The 19,537-nt window shown below is 33.5% G+C and overlaps 2 protein-coding genes and 1 pseudogene across 2 annotated transcripts; 1 reads left to right on the top strand and 2 right to left on the bottom strand.

The window, feature by feature from the left end:
- Positions 1 to 2,333: 2,333 nt before the first annotated feature.
- Positions 2,334 to 3,228, bottom strand: LOC142625919 (phylloplanin-like). Its single transcript, XM_075799674.1, has 2 exons — positions 3,007 to 3,228; positions 2,334 to 2,893 (listed from the first exon to the last, which is right to left on the bottom strand). The coding sequence occupies exons 1-2, from the start codon at positions 3,179 to 3,181 to the stop codon at positions 2,601 to 2,603; spliced, it is 468 nt and encodes a 155-aa protein (XP_075655789.1). The 5' UTR covers positions 3,182 to 3,228; the 3' UTR covers positions 2,334 to 2,600.
- Positions 3,229 to 10,616: 7,388 nt separating this feature from the next.
- LOC142624867 (putative 3-ketoacyl-CoA synthase 21) lies at positions 10,617 to 11,975 on the top strand. Its single transcript, XM_075798599.1, has one exon. The coding sequence runs from the start codon at positions 10,617 to 10,619 to the stop codon at positions 11,973 to 11,975; it is 1,359 nt and encodes a 452-aa protein (XP_075654714.1).
- A 3,534-nt stretch (positions 11,976 to 15,509) lies between these two features.
- Positions 15,510 to 18,989, bottom strand: LOC142624542 (uncharacterized; annotated as a pseudogene).
- Positions 18,990 to 19,537: the final 548 nt, after the last annotated feature.

Below are 19,537 nucleotides of genomic sequence, written 5' to 3'. Positions count from 1 at the left end.
TACTTTATTACTTTGGACCCCAGCAAAAGAATTACAGTTAGAAGTGACTTTGAGCATTAATACTTAAAAACTTTTAGCTACATATGAATCTAGATCGCAATCATTTAAGATTCTCAAATTACATTAATTTAGTCAAAGTTTTTTTTTCTTTGATCATTACATATGCTTACGCAACACAAACTCATTCAATCCAATCCACACAATCTGAGAACTTCATAATTAATGAGAAATTTTTTGGGGGCATAATAATTTTTGGGTTAAGTAGTATCTTCTATGTTATATTAAGGTTTCAATTTGAGTATTCTCAAAGTCTTCTCTCCCCAACTAGTGATATAAGAGCTAATTAATGACGGTGTAAGGCAATATGGCACAATTATTAAAGTGTCTCTCATAGTTGGAGTAGGAACAACATGCGTGTTCATAGAGTCTACACAGTATTTACCACACCAGGCAAGCCCACAAAAGCCCATCCAAATTATCTTTAAAAAAATGCCAGACAAAATAATATTACATATTATGCTAGATCAAAGAAGAGTGACGTAGCATAAGATTCCCATGGATGTGGACATATGGGTTCCCATAGATGTTTTGTAGGTTTGACAATTGCCCTCCACGAATGACGTACAAAAACTTCATGGACGATGATAGAGGAAGAAAACGTAAGTACTTGTAATTCCTATTTAGCTAGTTTGATGTGTCAAAAAATTGTATGAAAACTTGTTACTTATTATTAGTTCTAACGCACCTGAGAATCAAAAAAAAAAAATTCTGAAGGAAGTCTAAATTTTTTTTTTTTTTTTTTTGAAAGCATAGGAAGTTTCATTTCAATATAAGAGATAAAGGACCCAATGCCTAGGACAAAAAAGCCTAGCTCAATTAACTCAAACCAATCACCTATGGGTTGGTTTGGTCTGGTTATTTTCGTGATAATTGATTGGTTGGGATTGGCAATATTTGAATCGAACGAGATTGGTTTAGATTCAAAATGCCCCAAACTAAACCAACCCCTACCTTTTAGGCCTTAATTTCGCTCAGGCCTTTGAGAATGGCTCACTCCAGGCCCTAATGAAAGTAATTAAATTTGGAGACCATTTCGATACAACCTGATTCCAAATTCTGCCCATAAGCATATATATACTTGTGCCCACATATTTACAAAACCATAAAGATATATAAACTCAACTCATAGATTATCTGTGATCACTAATAATTGTCACACATTTGCACAAAAAAAGAATTGGGATGAGTGTTTGTGAAGATAATTTTGTCACCATCATTTAGCAATGAAACCGCCTTAGCAAAGATATTTTCTCTTCTTTTTTTGGCGATTATTTGTTCAAGCTTTTCTTAATCGGTGACTCCTCCATCAAAAAATTCTGCTTGATGCAAAGATTTGAATAGGAGAAAATATGTTTTTTTTTTTTGGGCCACATTATAGGCTTCCATTTAATTTAATTGTATTGGGCCGCGGGTTTGGGGCCCGAAAAAAAACCATTTATTAAACAGGCCGAGTTCAGGTAACGGGTACAAGCCGAGGGGTAGGGTCAGGCATTAAAAAAAAAAAAAAACCTAGGCCGAATCCGACCCGTTGTCATTCCTATTTTTGGTGTAGCAGAAAAAAAACATTGTGCGTGCTGCCCTCGGGATACAACAACTCAGCCACCTTGCTGAATATCCTTACAAACCCACACCGCTTGTAGGATAGGAATCTCTCAATAGTACTTTTCTTTTACCCAAAAGATGTAGTGTATCGAAGGATATCTTATTTTCATGAAATTAGAATTCTGATTCAGCAAAAATGTAGGTATTTATCTTCTCTGCAAGAAAATGGTGCCCATAAGAAAATTGATTTTCTCATGCGAAATAGGACGTGTTGGCCGCATATTCATAATAGCTGAAGAAACATACAATAAAGATCAAGTTTATTTGTTGCTCAAAAAAAAAAAATAGATCAAGTTTATTTGGGTTTCAAACTTACTTTATTGTTGTTATAATTATATTTAAAGTGGATAGTAAATAGGCATTATATTGAATCATAATATAGCAATCCCAACGGTAACATAAAAACTGTACAAACTCAACCAATTAAAGATGATGGTTTATAGCAATGAATTAAGATTGAATAATAGAAAAACGTTAGCCCCTAACGTTTACTAGGCAGCCAACTCATAACATACAGTTAAAAATAATAATAAATATAAAATATTATGATTTTTATAAAAATATTCCTACACTAAACACTGTATTTTACCAAATATTCTAAACGCTATAATTCTTTCCGGTTAAAATAAGTTTTGAAATTAAACTTTTACTTCCTACGCACAATAATACCAAAACGAACGCCATCAAAGAGGCTTTTTGCCAATTAACATTTCCTTGATTATCATATACAAGTCAAACGAAATCCACAACTAACTCCATATTCATTTCAAGGACAATAAAGGCTTTATTAATTATATATAGCAACAGGAGTACTCCTTAATTAGGAAAGGAGTTTACAGATTGGATGACAATCTTCATAACATTATTATAGAGTTGGAAAGGAAAATACTATATCATTGGTTCAATTGACCTTATTCATGTAAATACTCTTCTATTCCTCAAGTTGAGGAACTGTAACGGAACCCAACTGGCCTAAAGGTGAAAATTATACGGGCACCCACAACGTTGGTTGCAACGAACTGTATGTCCGATTTCAAGACTCCCACAGCTGGAAGTGTGGAGTTGCAGGTGGAGAGGGGTGTTATAACCACTAGATCGCAAGCACTCAAGCCTAGTGTTGCTGAGATACTAAGTCGTATAGCATCCAAGGAAAATGAAAATACTCCAGCGGCATTGGTTGTTGTAGTAGCAACCACATTTCCAGCTCCACACTGCAGTTGTACTTGAGCATCTAGAAGTGAACATAACAAAACAATGTTGAGATTGAAGTACCTTATTAGCTGAGACTAATGTGTGTAGTCATGGTGCATTGGACTAACCGTAACAAATTTTGAGAAAACTTACTTGGGAAAGGTCGGATGGTAACATTGGCACCTAAACTGCCGTTAATAGAGCAAGGCACAAAAGACGGCTGGACCTGGAACACAACACCAGCGCCGATGGGTAACGTGGCTTTAGCTATTGGAAGTGCCAATGCAGCAACCATTACGTAAACAAAGAGAACTAATTTCAAGGCCATTTCTCAATCACAGTGTATTGCTCTATCGAAAGTCGGAACTGGCTTGCAGTAGAAATGCTGGCCATTCGACCATTTTATAGGATAAATGTGGCCAAGTTGCAGCCGATTTTTCTGACCTAAATCAGGAAGCTAGAGCTCTTTGTGGAAGTCAAGAGAGATAATAACTATCACGTTGTTTGACACGAAGTTCACCTTCACCATGCATGCCAACTTTGTGGGCTTACACCTACTAGCGGGCAGCTTGATATAGTTTGGGGCTTAGTGCAATAGGCGGAATTTCTTTCTTTGTTTCATATTTAAATTAGTAGCATGTTCATGTTCATGTTATGCACAAATTAATTACAAATTTATATATATATATATATATATTATCATGACCTTCATAATAATAGTGAGTCACTAGAATTTTTTTTTCGTACAAGGTTAAATTTCTACTCTAATCTAATCTATGTATATATATGTATGAAGTTTCTTCTTGGAGACTTAAACCCCGACAGTTACCTCTCACACCCTACAAGTATCTATACATATGTAGTGACCACCACACCAAGGGTGCACGGTGGTCACTTGAAACCCTAAATTAACTAATATAACAAATATATTCATATACTGAGCCATTTGATGTAATTAAAGACAAAATGTTATGTGCAAGTTTTGTTAATATTATTTCATTATCTTTAATTATATATAACAAGTGAATAAAAATTTATATTTTTTATGAGTTTTTTGTTGACGTGTGAGAATTTTATTAAAATCTTGTGCTATATTTTTTTCTATTGTGTACAAATTTATCAAAAAAACTTATTTGGGATTCAATTAACAAATTTATCTCTATTTCATAAGTTTTTATATTAAAATTTATATTTTCTGGTAAACATTTATAATTAAAAAATATTTTCAAATAAAAACGAACCATCTAGAATATGAAATGTTTGAATGCGAGAGCCGTAACCTCGAGATCCACCCCAATGAACAGGTTTAAGTACTGCGTTTATATAACAATAAAATCGACTAATTATATTTGCCCCCGTATATCGAGGGCTTTACAATGTAATACCCACTAATTTATTAAAATGTTGAAATAAGAAAATAATAACAATAAAGTAATATCTATTTCATTAAATTTTAATTTTAATTTTAGTAGGAAAAAAAGCACAGAACCTTTTTCTCTAGTTACCATTTGAGAAAATTTACATGAATTTGTTTTATAAATACATTCTAAAAAATAAAAATTTACATGACTTTGTTTATAAATGCATTCTAAAAAAATATATATTAGGGACATCGTTAGGCTACAAACTTGATTGTAGCCCAAATCTACAACTGCCACTAAAAGAAATTACTATTGCTATATATTTTAAAATTTTTACCTTTGAATTGTTTGTTCTTCATTTTCTTAACAAGTGTGTCAAATTTCATATCAGTATTATGTTATTTACTATTTGATCTATAACTTATTTCTTACGCATAATTTTATATTACAAAAACTTAAAACTTAAACTTTAGTGATGATATAGCAATTGATTTTTGATTTTCGGGAAATTCTGCAAACATGGAGGATATAATAAAATGAAAATGTTATTTAATGGTGAGATTGTTAAAATTCTTATTCAATAAAATATATATATATATATATATATATATATATATATATATATATATATATATATATATATATATATATATATTTATTGTCCAAGTTATTGCCATTGGCCACAACCAAGTTTGTTACCAAACTTTATCCAAATTTAAGCTTCTGACAATTTTTAAATAGTTGGATCATCGATATAAAATATGTTGACAACAATTTAGCATCAAATATTTGAATCTAATTGAGAGACCAAGTAATGCCATGGCCCTCCCAGCCCCAAAGATTTTTTTTTTTTTTTTTGTATGGGGTTTACGGTAAAAGTGTGTAGTCTATATTTTGGAGACTTGTAAGTAACACCCTCTCAAAAGTTAAATTGGTCCAAAGAGGCCCAAAAAATATAAATAGCCAACTTGCCCATATGTTGTGTTTCTATATTGAAGGTATAAACTCATCTAGGACCACGAGTCACTCAAAGACCTCAACACTACCATCAATATGGGTTGAACAAAAGCTCTAACTTCCATTCCTCTAAGCCTGCTCTCTATTTGTTGAATTAATTTTATGAAAAGGATGATTTTGAGTTAGTCATTGTTAAAAAAAAATCTTGAATACAAAAGGCTTAGATTTTTGAGTTTGAAAAAATATGCCATTCTTTCCTATGGTTTTTTTTATTGTTAATTTGCCAGTTCCAACTATTAGAATAAGAATTTGGAAAAATTAAGAAAGGGAAGGCTAATTATGTTTGTATGTTTTGGTGCTGATGTAGTTAAACGAACGAGGAATAGATTATAACAAAAAAAACAAAATGATCTCTTTCTCTTTTTGTAGTTTTGGTGAGTAAAACATATTGTTGTGAGTTTTGATGGAGTCAAATTGAAAAAACTATTCTTGAATCAATTTTTTTTATTTTTTGGATTTTACCAAATTTATATCGAAGATTTCCAACAGTTGCTATCTATTAGGCTATCATATCATAATGTGATGAATAAAAAGAAAATTTACAGAAAATGTGATGCAACAATTTGATCAATAATAAAATATTATAGAAACAATTAAAAATAAACTACCAAAATATTTAAATTGTTAAACAAATGGAGTTTATGATATATAAACGGGTGAGATGAGAATGAAAGGAGTAATTAAAAATGGGAAAAGTTTAGTTCCAAACTTGTTCGGAGATACCTTTTTCAACTTATTATGTTACAATTTAGAATACTATCTATGTGTATTATATAAACGAGCTACATAATATATTAAAAGAGCATGTGACAAAAACTATACATGAATGGTCTCCTTAACCGTCATATAATAAGTTAGAGAAAAATAGCTCTAAGTTCACATGCTTGGAACCAAAAGTTTTCCATGAAAAATTTATATGAAAAATAAGATAGAAGAGAAAGAACTGTTGGAGGAATACTGCTTGGGACCAAAAGAAGAGGGGGAGAATAACATTGAAAATGAGGAGAGGAAGAGTTGTACAAAATGTAATTGGAAGAATATAAGAACTCATGAATGAAAGAATTGAAGTAGGCCTTAAGGGCATGGATTTGAAAAATCAAATTTTACAACAATAAAAAAAAAAAATTGCGAGTGGATTAAAGGAGATTCCTTCAGATCGGTTTCTTTGAAAATATTTATTGATCTATTTTTTCTTTCTTTTTTAAATATTTGACTCCCTCAAAAAATTATCGTTCTGTACTGCCTTTAATTGCGTTTTCGGGGAAATATTGGACCGCTAACTATATTTGAGGCTCATTGCAAGATGTACCCAGATCAAATTATTGGTTTCTTAGGTGGTCATTGATCACTCCACCACTTCCAAAGGTCGTAAAACTGGTTTATTCAACTCTTTTGTGATCCCATGCTCTAGCCAAATGAAGTTGCTTCTTGCTATGGACGTTCATTGTGAAATATGCATGCGGACAGTCACAGATTTGCATTGGCTACAAAATACTACTGCAGAAAGAGATCAATGCTAGTGTGAAAATGTTCATTTTGAAGTTGATGAACTTAAAATTATATGAAAAGTAACTCACAAAGTAAATAAGTAAAACTACTTGCATGCTGCTGTGGGTTCAAAATGGGCGTTTGTCAATGGCCTTATGGAATAGGCAAGGACCAATATTTAACAAGTAAACTAGATATAATTTGAGGAAACACATGTAATCTTGATTAATTAAGAGTATGAGAAATGCTAACGAATGTCCCTAGAGCATTGGTTAAATATCCATTTAAAGGAAAATTTTATGGGAAAAAAAAAATATTTAATGTTTTGACAACTTTTTTCATTTCCCAAAAATGTGGTGTCAAAACTTTCTTGAAATGGATTACTAACTAATGTTTTAAAAAAACACGTTAGCATGACCCAAAGAGTATTATTTAATATTCAACAAAGTAAACACATTTATAATTTTTACCCTAAATCTCACTCCATCCTTACATGTATATTATTTATAATGGTCCATATACAAACATACTCAAATTCAGACTTAATTTCACAACATATATAATAATGAATATTTCATCATCCAAACCAAATTATTTATTACTTTGTTGAATTAAATACATAATACTTTATTACCTTGGACCCCAGCAAAAGAATTACAGCTAGAAGTGACTTTGAGCGTTAATACTTCAAAAATTTTAGCCACATATGAATCTAGATCGCAATCATTTAAGATTCTCAAATTACATTAATTTAGTCAAAGTTTTTTTTTTCTTTGATCATTGCATATGCTCACGCAACACAAACTCATTCAATCCAATTCACACAATCTGAGAATTTTATAATTTATGAGAAATTTTTTGGGGAGATAATAATTTTTGGGTTAAGTAGTATCTTATATGTTATATTAAGGTTTCAATTAGAGTATTCTCAAAGTCTTCTCTCCCCAACTAGTGATATAAGAACTAATTAATGATGGTGTAAGGCAATATGGCAAGATTATTAAAGTGTCTCTCATTGTTGGAGTAGGAACAAGATACATGTTCTTAGAGTCCAAACAGTATTTACCACACCAGGCAAGCCCACAAAAGCCCATCCAAATTATCTTTAAACAAATGCCCAACAAAATAATATTACATACTATGCTGGATCAAAGAAGAATGACGTAACATAAGATTCCCATGGATGTGGACATATGGGTTCCCATAGATGTTCAGTAGGGTTGACAATTGCCTTCCATGAATGACGTACAAAAAGTTCATGGATGATAATAGAGGAAGAAAACTTAAGTACTTGTAATTCCTATTTAGCTAGTTTGATGTACTAGAAATTTAAATGAAAACTTGTTACTTATTATTAGTTCTCACGCACCTAAGAATTTAAAAAAAAAAATCTACAGGAAGTTTAAATTTTTTTTTTTTTTTTTTGAAAGCGTAGGAAGTTTCATTTAAATATAAGAGATAAATGACCCAATGGCTAGGACAAAAAGGCCTAGCTCAATTAACTCAAACCAATCACCTATGGGTTGGTTTGGTCTGGTAATTTTCACGATAATTCATTGGTTGGGATTGGCAATATTTGAATCGAACGAGATTGGTTTAGATTCAAAATGCCCCAAACTAAACCAACCCCTACCTTTTAGGCCTTAATTTTGCTCAGGCCTTTGAGAATGGCTCACTCCAGGCCCTAATGAAAGTAATTAAATTAGGAGACAATTTCAATACAACCTGATTCCAAATTCTACCCATAAGCATATATACACTTGTGCCCACATATTTACAAAACCATAAAGATATATATACTCAAGTCATAGATTATGTGTGATCACTAATAATTGTCACACATTTGCACAAAAAAAGAATTGGGATGAGTGTTTGTGAAGATAATTTTCTCACCATCATTTAGGAGTGAAACTGCCTAAGGGAAGATATTTTTTCTTCTTTTTTTAGAGATTATTTGTTCAAGCTTTTCTGAATCGGTGACTCCTCCATCAAAAAATTCTGCTTGATGCACAGATTTGAACTATCAATACGTGAATCGGGATACCTTTTTCAACTTATTATGTAACAATTTATAAAACTATCAATGTGTATTGTATAAACAAGCTACGTAATATATTAAAAGAGCATGTGACAAAAACAACACATGAATCGTCTCTTTAACCATCATATATTTACTTAGAGCAAAATAGCTCCAAGTTCACATGTTTGGAGCCAAACATTTTCTATGAAAAATAAGATGGAAGAGAAAGAACTGTTGGAAGAATATTGATTGGGTCCAAAAGAAGAGGAGAATAACAGTGAAAATGAGGAGAGGAAGTGTTGTACAAAATGTAATTGGAAGAATATAAGAAGTCATGAATAAAAGAATTGAAGAAGGCCTTCAGGGAATGGATTTGAAAAATCTAATATTACAACAACAACAAAAAAAATGTTTCTAGTGGATTAGAAGAGATTCCTTTAGATTGGTTTGTTTGAAAATATTTTGTGATCTTTTTTTCTTTCTTTTTTTACTCTTTGACTCCCTGAAAAAATTATCATTCTGTACTGCCTTTAATTGCCACTTGGGGGTATTATTGGACCTCTAACTCTATTTGAGGCTCATTGCTAGATGTACCCAGATCAAGTTAATTGGTTTCTTATGTGGTCATTGATAACTCCACCACTTCCAAAAGTCGTAAAGTTGGGTTTTTCTACTCTTTTGTGATCTCATGCTCTAGCCACATCAAGTTGCTTCTTACTGCGGACATTCGTTGTGGAATATACACGCAGACAGTCACAGATTTGCATTGGCTACGAAGTACTACTGCATAAAGAGATCAATGCTATTGTGGAAATGTTCATTTTGAATTTGACGAACTTAAAAAAATATAAAAAGTAACTAACAAAGTAAATAAGTAAAACCACTTACATGTTGTTGTGGGTTCAAAATGGGCTGTTGTGAATGGGCTTATGGAATAGCCATGGACCAATATTTAACAAGTAAACCAGATATAATCCGAGGAAACACATGTAATCTTGATTAGTTAAGAGTATGGGAAATGCTAACGAATGCCCTTAGAATATTGGTTAATAATCCATTTCAAGAAAGTTTTTATGCAAAAAAATAAAAAAAAATTAATGTTTTGACAACTTTTTTCATTTCTCATAAAAGTGGTGTCAGGAATTTCCTAAAATAGATTGTTAACCAATATTCTAAGGACACTCATTAACATGACTCTTTATTATGGCCCATATACAAACATATTCAAATTCACACTTAATTTCACAACATATATAATAATGAATATTTGAATCGAACAAGGTTGGTTTAGATTGAAAATGCCCCAAACTAAACCAACCCTACCTTTTAAGCCTTAATTTGGCTCAGGCCTTTGAGAATGGCTCATTCCAGCCCTGATGAAAGTAATTAAATTAGAAGATCATTTCGTTACAACATGATTCCAAATTCAGCCCATAAGCATATATATACTTGTGCCCACATATTTACAAAACCATAAAGATATATAAACTCGACTCATAGATTATGTGTGATCACTAATAACTGTCACACATTTGCACAAAAATAGAATTGGGATGAGTGTTTGTTAAGATAATTTGGTCACCATCATTTAGCAAAGAAACCGCATTAGGAAAGAAATTTACCATTGCGTGCACAACTTGATTCTTGAAACAAGCACCAAAAGGATGTTCAATGCCCTATACATATTCCTCTCTTTCAATTTTCCTCTGGCCTTTTTCTTTCTCCTCATGTATCATGCTCTATCTCCAATATTCATACCCCATTCCGCCTCAACCTTAAAACCCATATGCCAATCAAGCAATGCATGCCAAACAAACTTAAATTAATTCAATTCTGTCAAGACCACAAACAAATCTAAACCTCCATCCGTGGCAACAATGACCCTAATACTCATCATTTCTAGCCTCCCTGATCTCATTATCTGGAACACCCTGCACCATTTTTTGATGGTAGTAGTTGCAGGACTAGTTGTCCTATATCTTAAATACAAAAGAAAAGTCCCCATTTATTTACTAGACTTTGCTTGCTACAAACCGCCCAACTCTTATAGGCTACCCAAGTCAATGTTCCTAGAGGCTGTCTTTCTTAATAACATGGATCCTGACAGCATTGCTTTCCAGATCAAAATCTTAGAAAAATCAGGGTTCAGTGAGGAAACTTGCATTCCTCCTTCACTTGCTCGAGTACCAATTAGAAAATCTCTCCCACTTGCCGTGGAAGAGGTTGCGACAGTCATGTTTTCTGTGGTCTCAAACTTGTTTAAGCAAAACAGTATCAACCCCAAAGCTATTGACATTGTTATCTCTAACGCTAGTATGTTTTGTCCTACACCATCTCTCAGCTCTATGATAGTTAAAAATTTCAGAATGAGAAGCAATGTCATGAGCTTCCATCTCTCTGGCATGGGATGTAGTGCTGGAATCATATCTGTGGGGCTAGCTAAAGACTTGTTGAGAGTGCACCGTAACTCTTTGGCTCTAATTGTCAGCACAGAGAGCCTACACTTGAATTGGTACACTGGCAAAAACTCACCCATGTTGTTAACCAATTGTCTCTTTCGAATGGGAGGTGCAGCTATATTACTATCTAGCCGTAAAGAAGACAAGAGCAAGGCAAAGTATGAGCTACAACACCTTGTTCGAACAAACAAAGCACAAGATGATGTATCCCATGCTTGTGTCTATCAGGATGTGGACTCTGAGAACAAGGTTGGGATATCAATATCAAAGGGTATAGTACATGTGGCTGGAGCTGCATTGAAAACAAATATTGCTGCACTAGGACCATTGGTTTTGCCATTCAAAGAGCAACTTAGATATGGGTTTTCCATAATATGCCACAAGATGTGGCCTACAAGGAGAACAAGCATTTACATACCTGATTTCAAGAAGGCTTTTGAGCATTTCTGTATACATGCAGGAGGGAAAGCTGTTATTCAAGCAATTGAAAAGAATCTACACTTGAGAAAACAAGATGTTGAGCCCTCAAAGATGACTCTTTATAAATTTGGAAATACTTCATCTTCTTCAATTTGGTATGAACTCGCTTACATAGAAGCAAAAGGGAGGATGAAAAGGGGGGATAGGGTCTGGCAAATTGCCTTTGGGAGTGGGTTTAAGTGTAATAGTGCAGTGTGGAAGTGTGTTTATGATTCAAAGTTTGAGATAGCCAATGCATGGAGTGATATCTCGTCTTATCCAGTAGAAGTACCTGATTTTGTAAAAATCAGTGAGTGAACTTACAAACTAATGTGTCATCACCAAAAAAAAAAGTAATTTATGTATTTATTTATTATGTTGTTGAAATGATACCAATTACAGTCATTATAATGCTATTTGTTTTTTTTTTTTTTGGTTGAGAAATAGCTGGTTGGTATGTCTTTTATAGAAAACTTGGTATAGCAACTTTACCATTTTCCAAAGAAGATAGTGAACTTTTGAAACCATATGAAATATCTATTTGGTTGTCTTTTTTTAACAATTTTCGTTATTTAAACAATACAACACGTATTTTCACAAAAAAATTTCACCCACACTTATTTCCACAACACTTAAATAACATTACTAGAACAACATTATCAAACGGGAACTACTAGAATCTTGTCATCCCAACTTCTTCCATGAAATTTCAAACTATTTCCATTTCAATAACAGTGGTAGCTAAAAAAGTGAATAACCTTATAGTGGCATTTAGAGTGTATTTGGAAACAGCTTTTAGCTTTTATGTATAGCTTTTATGTATAGCCTTTATATACAACTTTTTAAAAATCTTACTTTTTCCCGTCTTTTCTTAGTTATTCAAATATTTTCAAGGTACAAATATACATTAGCACACTTTCAACAAAAAAGTAAACATGTTATTCCTAAACAAACACTTTAGTCAACCCAAGTGTGCAAGCGCAAAAATGGGGCAAATCAAATGCCCATCAATGAGAGTCAAATTGGAAAATTCAATACGGAAGCAGGACATAAAGTGTGCGTTTGGCTCCATATTAAAAAGGCAGTTTATTTTATTATTCAGCTTATTTTTGCTACTATTCATGGCCTCATTGCACTTTTTGATACTATTCATGAGTCTCACTGTACTATTTCAACTAACTTTTATCTTTATCTACAATATTTTCAGCAAAAAGTTTTCAATTTCAGCAAAATAAGTGGATCCCAAACAGAATAAGACTTGCAAAGTTATAAAGCACTTTCTGAACAAAAACAACAAAAATACCTTAGTTTCAAATCCTTAATTAACATGCTTTTCTTTTTCTTTTTCTTTTTATATTTCGATTTCAAAAAATGTTCAAACTTTATTTTTCCATCCTCAAATGGACCAAGATGCTCCTTGAACTCAGGTCATTCATGCAAATAATAGCATTCATTTCAGGAGTCTTATGTTATTTGTTCACTAATTAGTTGAACCATACTGTTTCATGAATCATTAGGCCTTGAAAGTAGTTCATTCACAGGAACCTCTAGTATTACTTTTTGGTTTTCAAACTAAACTAGACTCTGCCATTTAGCCTCTCCTTGTAGGACCTTGTCAAGGTGATGAGGAGAATCTCCTCGTTGGGACTTTGCAGCAACTTATAGGATACAATTAGAGAGCTATTTTGATCTCTAATCAGGCCACTGGAAGTTTAGAACCGACCATCCCTACTAACTGGGCTTCAACCAACTGATTTCTATCTCGACTCACATCAAGCTCTCTTAAGCTCAAAATCCTCTTAGAGCTTAGGCGCAAAGCACACGCATCACGAATCAAGCCTTTTTTGATAAAATGAGCATTTATCCAATAACCTTTTATAGAAATATTGGTAAGATATGGTAAAAAAAAAAAAATTAATCAACACTCAAAATTTTTATATTTTAAATTTTACCCATTACGTTAGTGCAATTGTATAATGTTTGTAAGTTCAACTTTTACATAAGTTTCTTAAAAATTTTATTTAGTTAATTGAAAACAATTGTTAATGGATAATATCATAGTTTAAACATAATATTTTATATAATTATGTTGTGCTTTATAAAAATACAGAACCACGATAGTTAATGTATATGATTCAATCAACATATATCTAAAAATTAGAGACCAAAAAGCACAAGAAAAATAAATTAATCTTGTTAGTATCTATAAACATATAACTAAAAAAACAATAACAATTGTTTGTGTAATACACCACCTTTATAACAGTGGCTGTATAGTAAATCATTAATCCATATCATTTCTTTCAAAATCAAGCAATTAATTTTAATGACTCATATCCCTTTTCGCAATAAAATAATAAAAATAAAAATAAAAAAAGCATGCCTAAAGTGTGTTGCATTAAATGAGTTTTTGTTTTGTCAAACAAAGCCCTCAAGCTTTGGGACTTTGAACTTTCAAGATCAAGCAATTAATTTTGATGATTTATATCAACTTTAGCAATAAAATAAAATAAAAGCACGACTAGACATGCTTTGTGCTTCTTCAAAAAGTGCCAAAAAAGCATGTCTAAAGCATGCTTCATTAAATGAGTTTTTGTTTTCCCAAACAAAGCGCTCAAACCTTGGGGCTTTGAGCTTTGAGTTTTAAGCACACCTAAGTGTGCTTTTAACTACGTTAATCTGGCCTAGACTGCCTAGTCATCCTTCCAAATCACAATACTTAGCTTAAATGCTTGTGGAAAGTTCCCACCTCTCGCATGCAATCTTTCTTATGGCTGTGCTTCTTACAAAGAGGTTTTAGGCTACTTGCTTATCATTCAAGGGAATACAAACTAACCCAATTTGTCCCATGTGTGGCAGCATTATTGTATCATTAATTCATCTCTTTTAGATTATCCTATGGCTTGACCACTGGAATGTTTTGGAACAAGTTTTTCTTTCCAAGATCTCTCTTGACATTGAATATGGAGATTGAAATTGAATCCCACTTATACTAAAAAGAAACTAATAGGAGTCTTGCTCTAATAATATAAAATAATCATCATGAAGCAAATGTTATAGGTTCAAATCCTATCATATTAATAAAAGAATTTCCCCACAGGATTGGCTTCATGTTAATTGCAGATCTTCTGAAATCTTCCATGTACACTCTCTCCATAGAGTGCTTCTAACGGCTATCTGGTTATTAACTTATTATGACTAGGTTCTAGTTGGGGAAGTTTTTTTCCATCAAGGACCCGTTGCTATGTGAATCTCTAAAGCTGTGGTATTTCATTCAATTGTGAACCACAAGAGAGTGAAACGGTTGTGCATTGATACTCCAGTCAAGTGGAGTATCTAGACTAATAGCCCCCCAGATCCCAATATAGATTGGTTTAATCCGACAGACAGTAGCTTCCTCTTTGGGTAACGTACCTTGGTCGAGAGGCAGGGGGCATGGCTACAAGTTATTAGCTAAGCATTGTCAGTGCAAAGTGGTTCACAATTAGCTACATCTATGCAGTTATAATTTCTCGCGGTGAAAATAGATGCTAAGGTGGTGTTTGGTTTGCTTAAAAATCCAAACTTTGCTTGCAGTTCTTTTGGTGTCTGTAGCGACTACAAATGGTTAATGTGTCAACTTCACAAGTTCTAGCTGTAATGAACCAAAACTGTAGCATTTTTTTTTTTTTTCATTTACCTCGAATAGTAAATGAGTATCTACATTAAACTGTATTAATCACTTTTTTCGGTCTATTGGGTGGTTTTTTTTTTTCAGTCTATTGGGGGTAGAAATATCAAGTATTGTCCTTGGGAGTATAATTATCTACCTGCCTAAGTAGATGACCAATGTGCATTTCTAGAAATTACAGATTCGCAAAGAAACCATCCTCCAATATTGTATAAGAGAATTTAACAAGAATGCGATGTCTGACTGTTAGGAGGTCCATAAGAAACAGCCTCATAAAAAATACTCTAGTCCAAAACTCAAACTAAGATATCAGCACAAAGTAACACAATCCCATAGGAAAAAAGAAACAAAACAGGTAACAGCAATGCAAGCACTGTTTTCTTCTCCACCTAACAAAAATGGTTCCCAACATATGTCTATCTTCCCACATCTTCCTTAATTCTCTTTTAAAGATTTGACTGGTTGTTCTTTCTACCTGTTTAGGGATTTAACTCAAATAGGGCGAGGTGGGATGTCAAGAGTGGTTCCAGCTTGAATCTGACCCCAACCAATAAGCCGCCAGTGCTTCTCAACTCGCCGACTAAGGGCAATCTTCTCACCTTTGCTAGTGCACACTGGAGATGTGAGTTGCAACTTTGCCAGATCGTTCTTCACAGCCATAACTCTTGCCCCTGTAGACATAGAACCTATGTTCAACATTAAAATCTCGGACTTGGTCAGCTTAGTGACCTTTCCCTGCCTTTCTGTGCCCCTAGTCCTGACACCTAGAAGCCTCCGCAGCAAGAAAAAATTAACCTGCAAAATCATAGTAACAGAAGTTTAGCATAAAAGGATTGTCTGAGAACACATGAAAGAGAGAGCATTCCATTTCATCCTTGACCAGACTCTATATAAATAGTTCCCTAAGGCATACGAATCAACAGAATGGTCCAAAAAAATGAGTTACTTAAACCCAAAAGAACAAGAGGATTAACACAAGCAGAAACCAAGAAAGGAAATTCCAAAAATTACTTAACTGTCACTTCTTAAAATCAGAAAAAAGAACCCCAAGCACTCACGTAGTTCATTTCAAATGCTCTAATAAAAACAGGCATAATATAATGCACAGCAATAGACATTTCTTGTTTTTTGAAAAGACTGATATAGTAATTATTTCTACTAATATTATATGCCTTGCCCCATTTAAAGCCAGACCAAATCCATCTATCCGACATGAGAGAAAAGCATTTGAGTTATGCTAAGGGGTGCTTGCATATCATTTAAATATTTCTATATATTTATAATAAATAAATAAACAGGACAAAACAAACAAACAAAAAGATTTTTGCTCAATGATAAAACCTTATTCCAAAAATTGTTAGTCACACAAACCAGTGGATCCTCATCCACCACCTTTCTCTTACAAGAGAAGGTACCATTTGAGCTAGAATTAATTGACTTTCCTCATCGATACAACTATCAAGTTTAATCAAGTGAAGAGAGTAACTGATCCAAAAATAAAATAAATCCAGTCAAGGGACTAATAAAAGAAACTTTCAGATTAGCCCTTTACCTCAAGCTCAACAAAAACTTCGGGGAGTGATCCAACTTCACCAAGAACTTGACCCACCAACCTATCAGCACGTGTCAAAGTGGGGTCCATGGTTGTGCCGACACCAATGAGACCTCCAGGCACAGCAAATTGCAGCTCATTTTGCTCAGCGTATAAAGAAACAATTCTGGAATATATCGGCGTGCATTTGATGCCCCCACTCTCATCTTTAACAACAATCCCAGGACGAACCTCAATAAATTGATTTACCTTCAAAACACCCTACAAAGTACGGAGCATCGAATGAGGTCTTGACATAAAATAAATTTCATGTACCAACCGATAAAATCATGAATATAATAAATTTCCATGTACCAAGTTTCTATTATATATGTCATCAAATAAAAAAATGGTCCAAACCAAGGCTTAGAGAGGCCCACAGGATATCAATTTTCTAGCTTCCTTGAAGTAATCACCAACTAACACAATGTTGATTAACAGATTATAGAAACAAAAAGTGGGACGAATTGACAGGAGGAACCCAATCCCAAAGGAATAAGCAAACCATATAAATGTAAAATGTTTCTTTAGGCTCTTTGGCCTTCTGGTGGAATTTAATTGTTTGAAACAATACCAAAGACACATCCATGTGCACATCAGTTGCACGCATGATTCAACCAATGATGTGGAATAGCATCAACCATCATTCTTCAGAGAATTCCACATTAAAAGCAGTTAACAACCATGTGCCAATAGCAGGAATGAATGGCACTTAAAATGGTTCTTAATTTTTGCACAAATTCATATGGAAGAAACATACCCTAAGAATACTTCCACCAGCCACACCACCTCTAATTTCATCAACCTCATAACCAGGCTTATTGACATCAAAAGACCGGATTACAATCATATTAGGAGGTGACACAAAGTCCCTTTCTGGAATGGGGATTTTCTTCACAATGTACTCACACACAACATCAATATTATACTACAGCTGAGCAGAAATTGGTACCACAGGTGCTCCATCAGCAACAGTTCCCTGATAAACAAGGAATCAAGCAAATATATTCAGTACACTAAATAATGAACTATGTTGTGCGTCAAAGATGATCTAAAAGAACTTACCTGAATAAACTTCTGGATTGCTTCATGCTGGTTGATGGCTACATTTTCCTGAATCTAAACTACTTTATTTTGCAGGATTATTATATGTTGAAGGCGCATAATTTCAACAGCAGCAAGATGCTCAGAAGTTTGTGGTTGGGGGCAGCTTTCATTTGCAGCTATTAGCAGTAGAGCTCCGTCCATAATTGCAGCTCCATTAAGCATTGTAGCCATGAGAATATCGTGACCCTACAGAAAAGGTTAAGAAACAATCATATCAACATAAGTTTAAGATGAGATACAACAAGATTTAGCATTATAATATTTGAGTGCAAGCACCATACTTTACTCAGAAAATCATCATAGAATAAAGAGAAACGTGCCTCCACAAACTCTCTTTCTTAATTCCAGACTTTTTTTTATAAGGAAGCAGTACCTAAAATCCATGACATGTACACAATGCCCCTAAAGAATTACATTATGGAAAAGTGGCATTCTAAAAGAATTACAAACTGACAGATCTAACACATTATGAACCTTAAGAAAGAATCTCTTAAATACAGGCCCAAGTCTGTTCAAGAGTTTCAAAAGAACTTTCAAATCACAAACTTCAGGATGACTAGAGGATCAAAGACTAGGTACTACATGCAATAAAATGAGCGTCCCTAATTATAAAGAGAAAAACAAAGGTTTGATAGATACAATACTAGTAAGAACTAAATAGAAAAATCAAGATAGAACATTGCCCAAGCCAATGTCACTTCAACTTTTAAGGACAACCCAATCTCTGTACCTAATGCCTATAACACCATCTATACAATACATCATGGAACCTAAACGAATTGACATATATTCTACCTAGTCATAAAACCACAATATCTAATAAAAAGCACTTGAACCTTACCGGGCAATCCACAAAAGAGACATGTCTCAGCAATTTCATCCTGCAGTTTTCATATCCCAGCACATCACACAGAGGATTATCTTCCTTCCCACTTCCATAAGCCCTACATGAACATTGCAACATATTAATGACATGTTGCTAGCTAAATAAAGATATAACAAAATTTGTTGAATAGTTACCCACTTGTAGCACATAGGTCTAGGGCACCGTTCCTCTTCACATTTGTAGATCTTTGCATTAGCATAACCAAGCTTGATAGTGATGTTGCGCTCCAACTCATTTTTAAAACGAACAGTCTGCAGATGAGTGAAAAAACGTTGAGGTTCAAGTAAAAATTTAATGCGTAATGCTTCTGCAAAAGAAAATGTAAAAATACTATGTTCCACACTTCCACCATTTGCCCAAATTAATTTTTCCTATCTATTTACAAGCTTTAACATATAACAATAAAGCCAAGGTTAGTCTCAATTGAAGGAAAGAAATTGCACCAGTGGCAGCTCCATAGTGGCTACCAATTAACACTATACCGAGAAACCTTTGGTTAATCAACGACCATTAATTAATCTAAGTAAATATAAAGATAACCAACTCTCCAACTCAATGTTGAAAGATTTAGGGCAGTAATATACAAGGACATTTGGCACCAAACATGTTTTCCAACCCATTACATG

Source organism: Castanea sativa, chromosome 2, assembly GCF_040712315.1.
Source record: "Castanea sativa cultivar Marrone di Chiusa Pesio chromosome 2, ASM4071231v1".
NCBI lineage: Eukaryota > Viridiplantae > Streptophyta > Magnoliopsida > Fagales > Fagaceae > Castanea > Castanea sativa.
The sequence above is the reverse complement of the archived record's forward strand: the minus strand, read 5'-3'. Positions and strand labels throughout refer to the sequence as shown.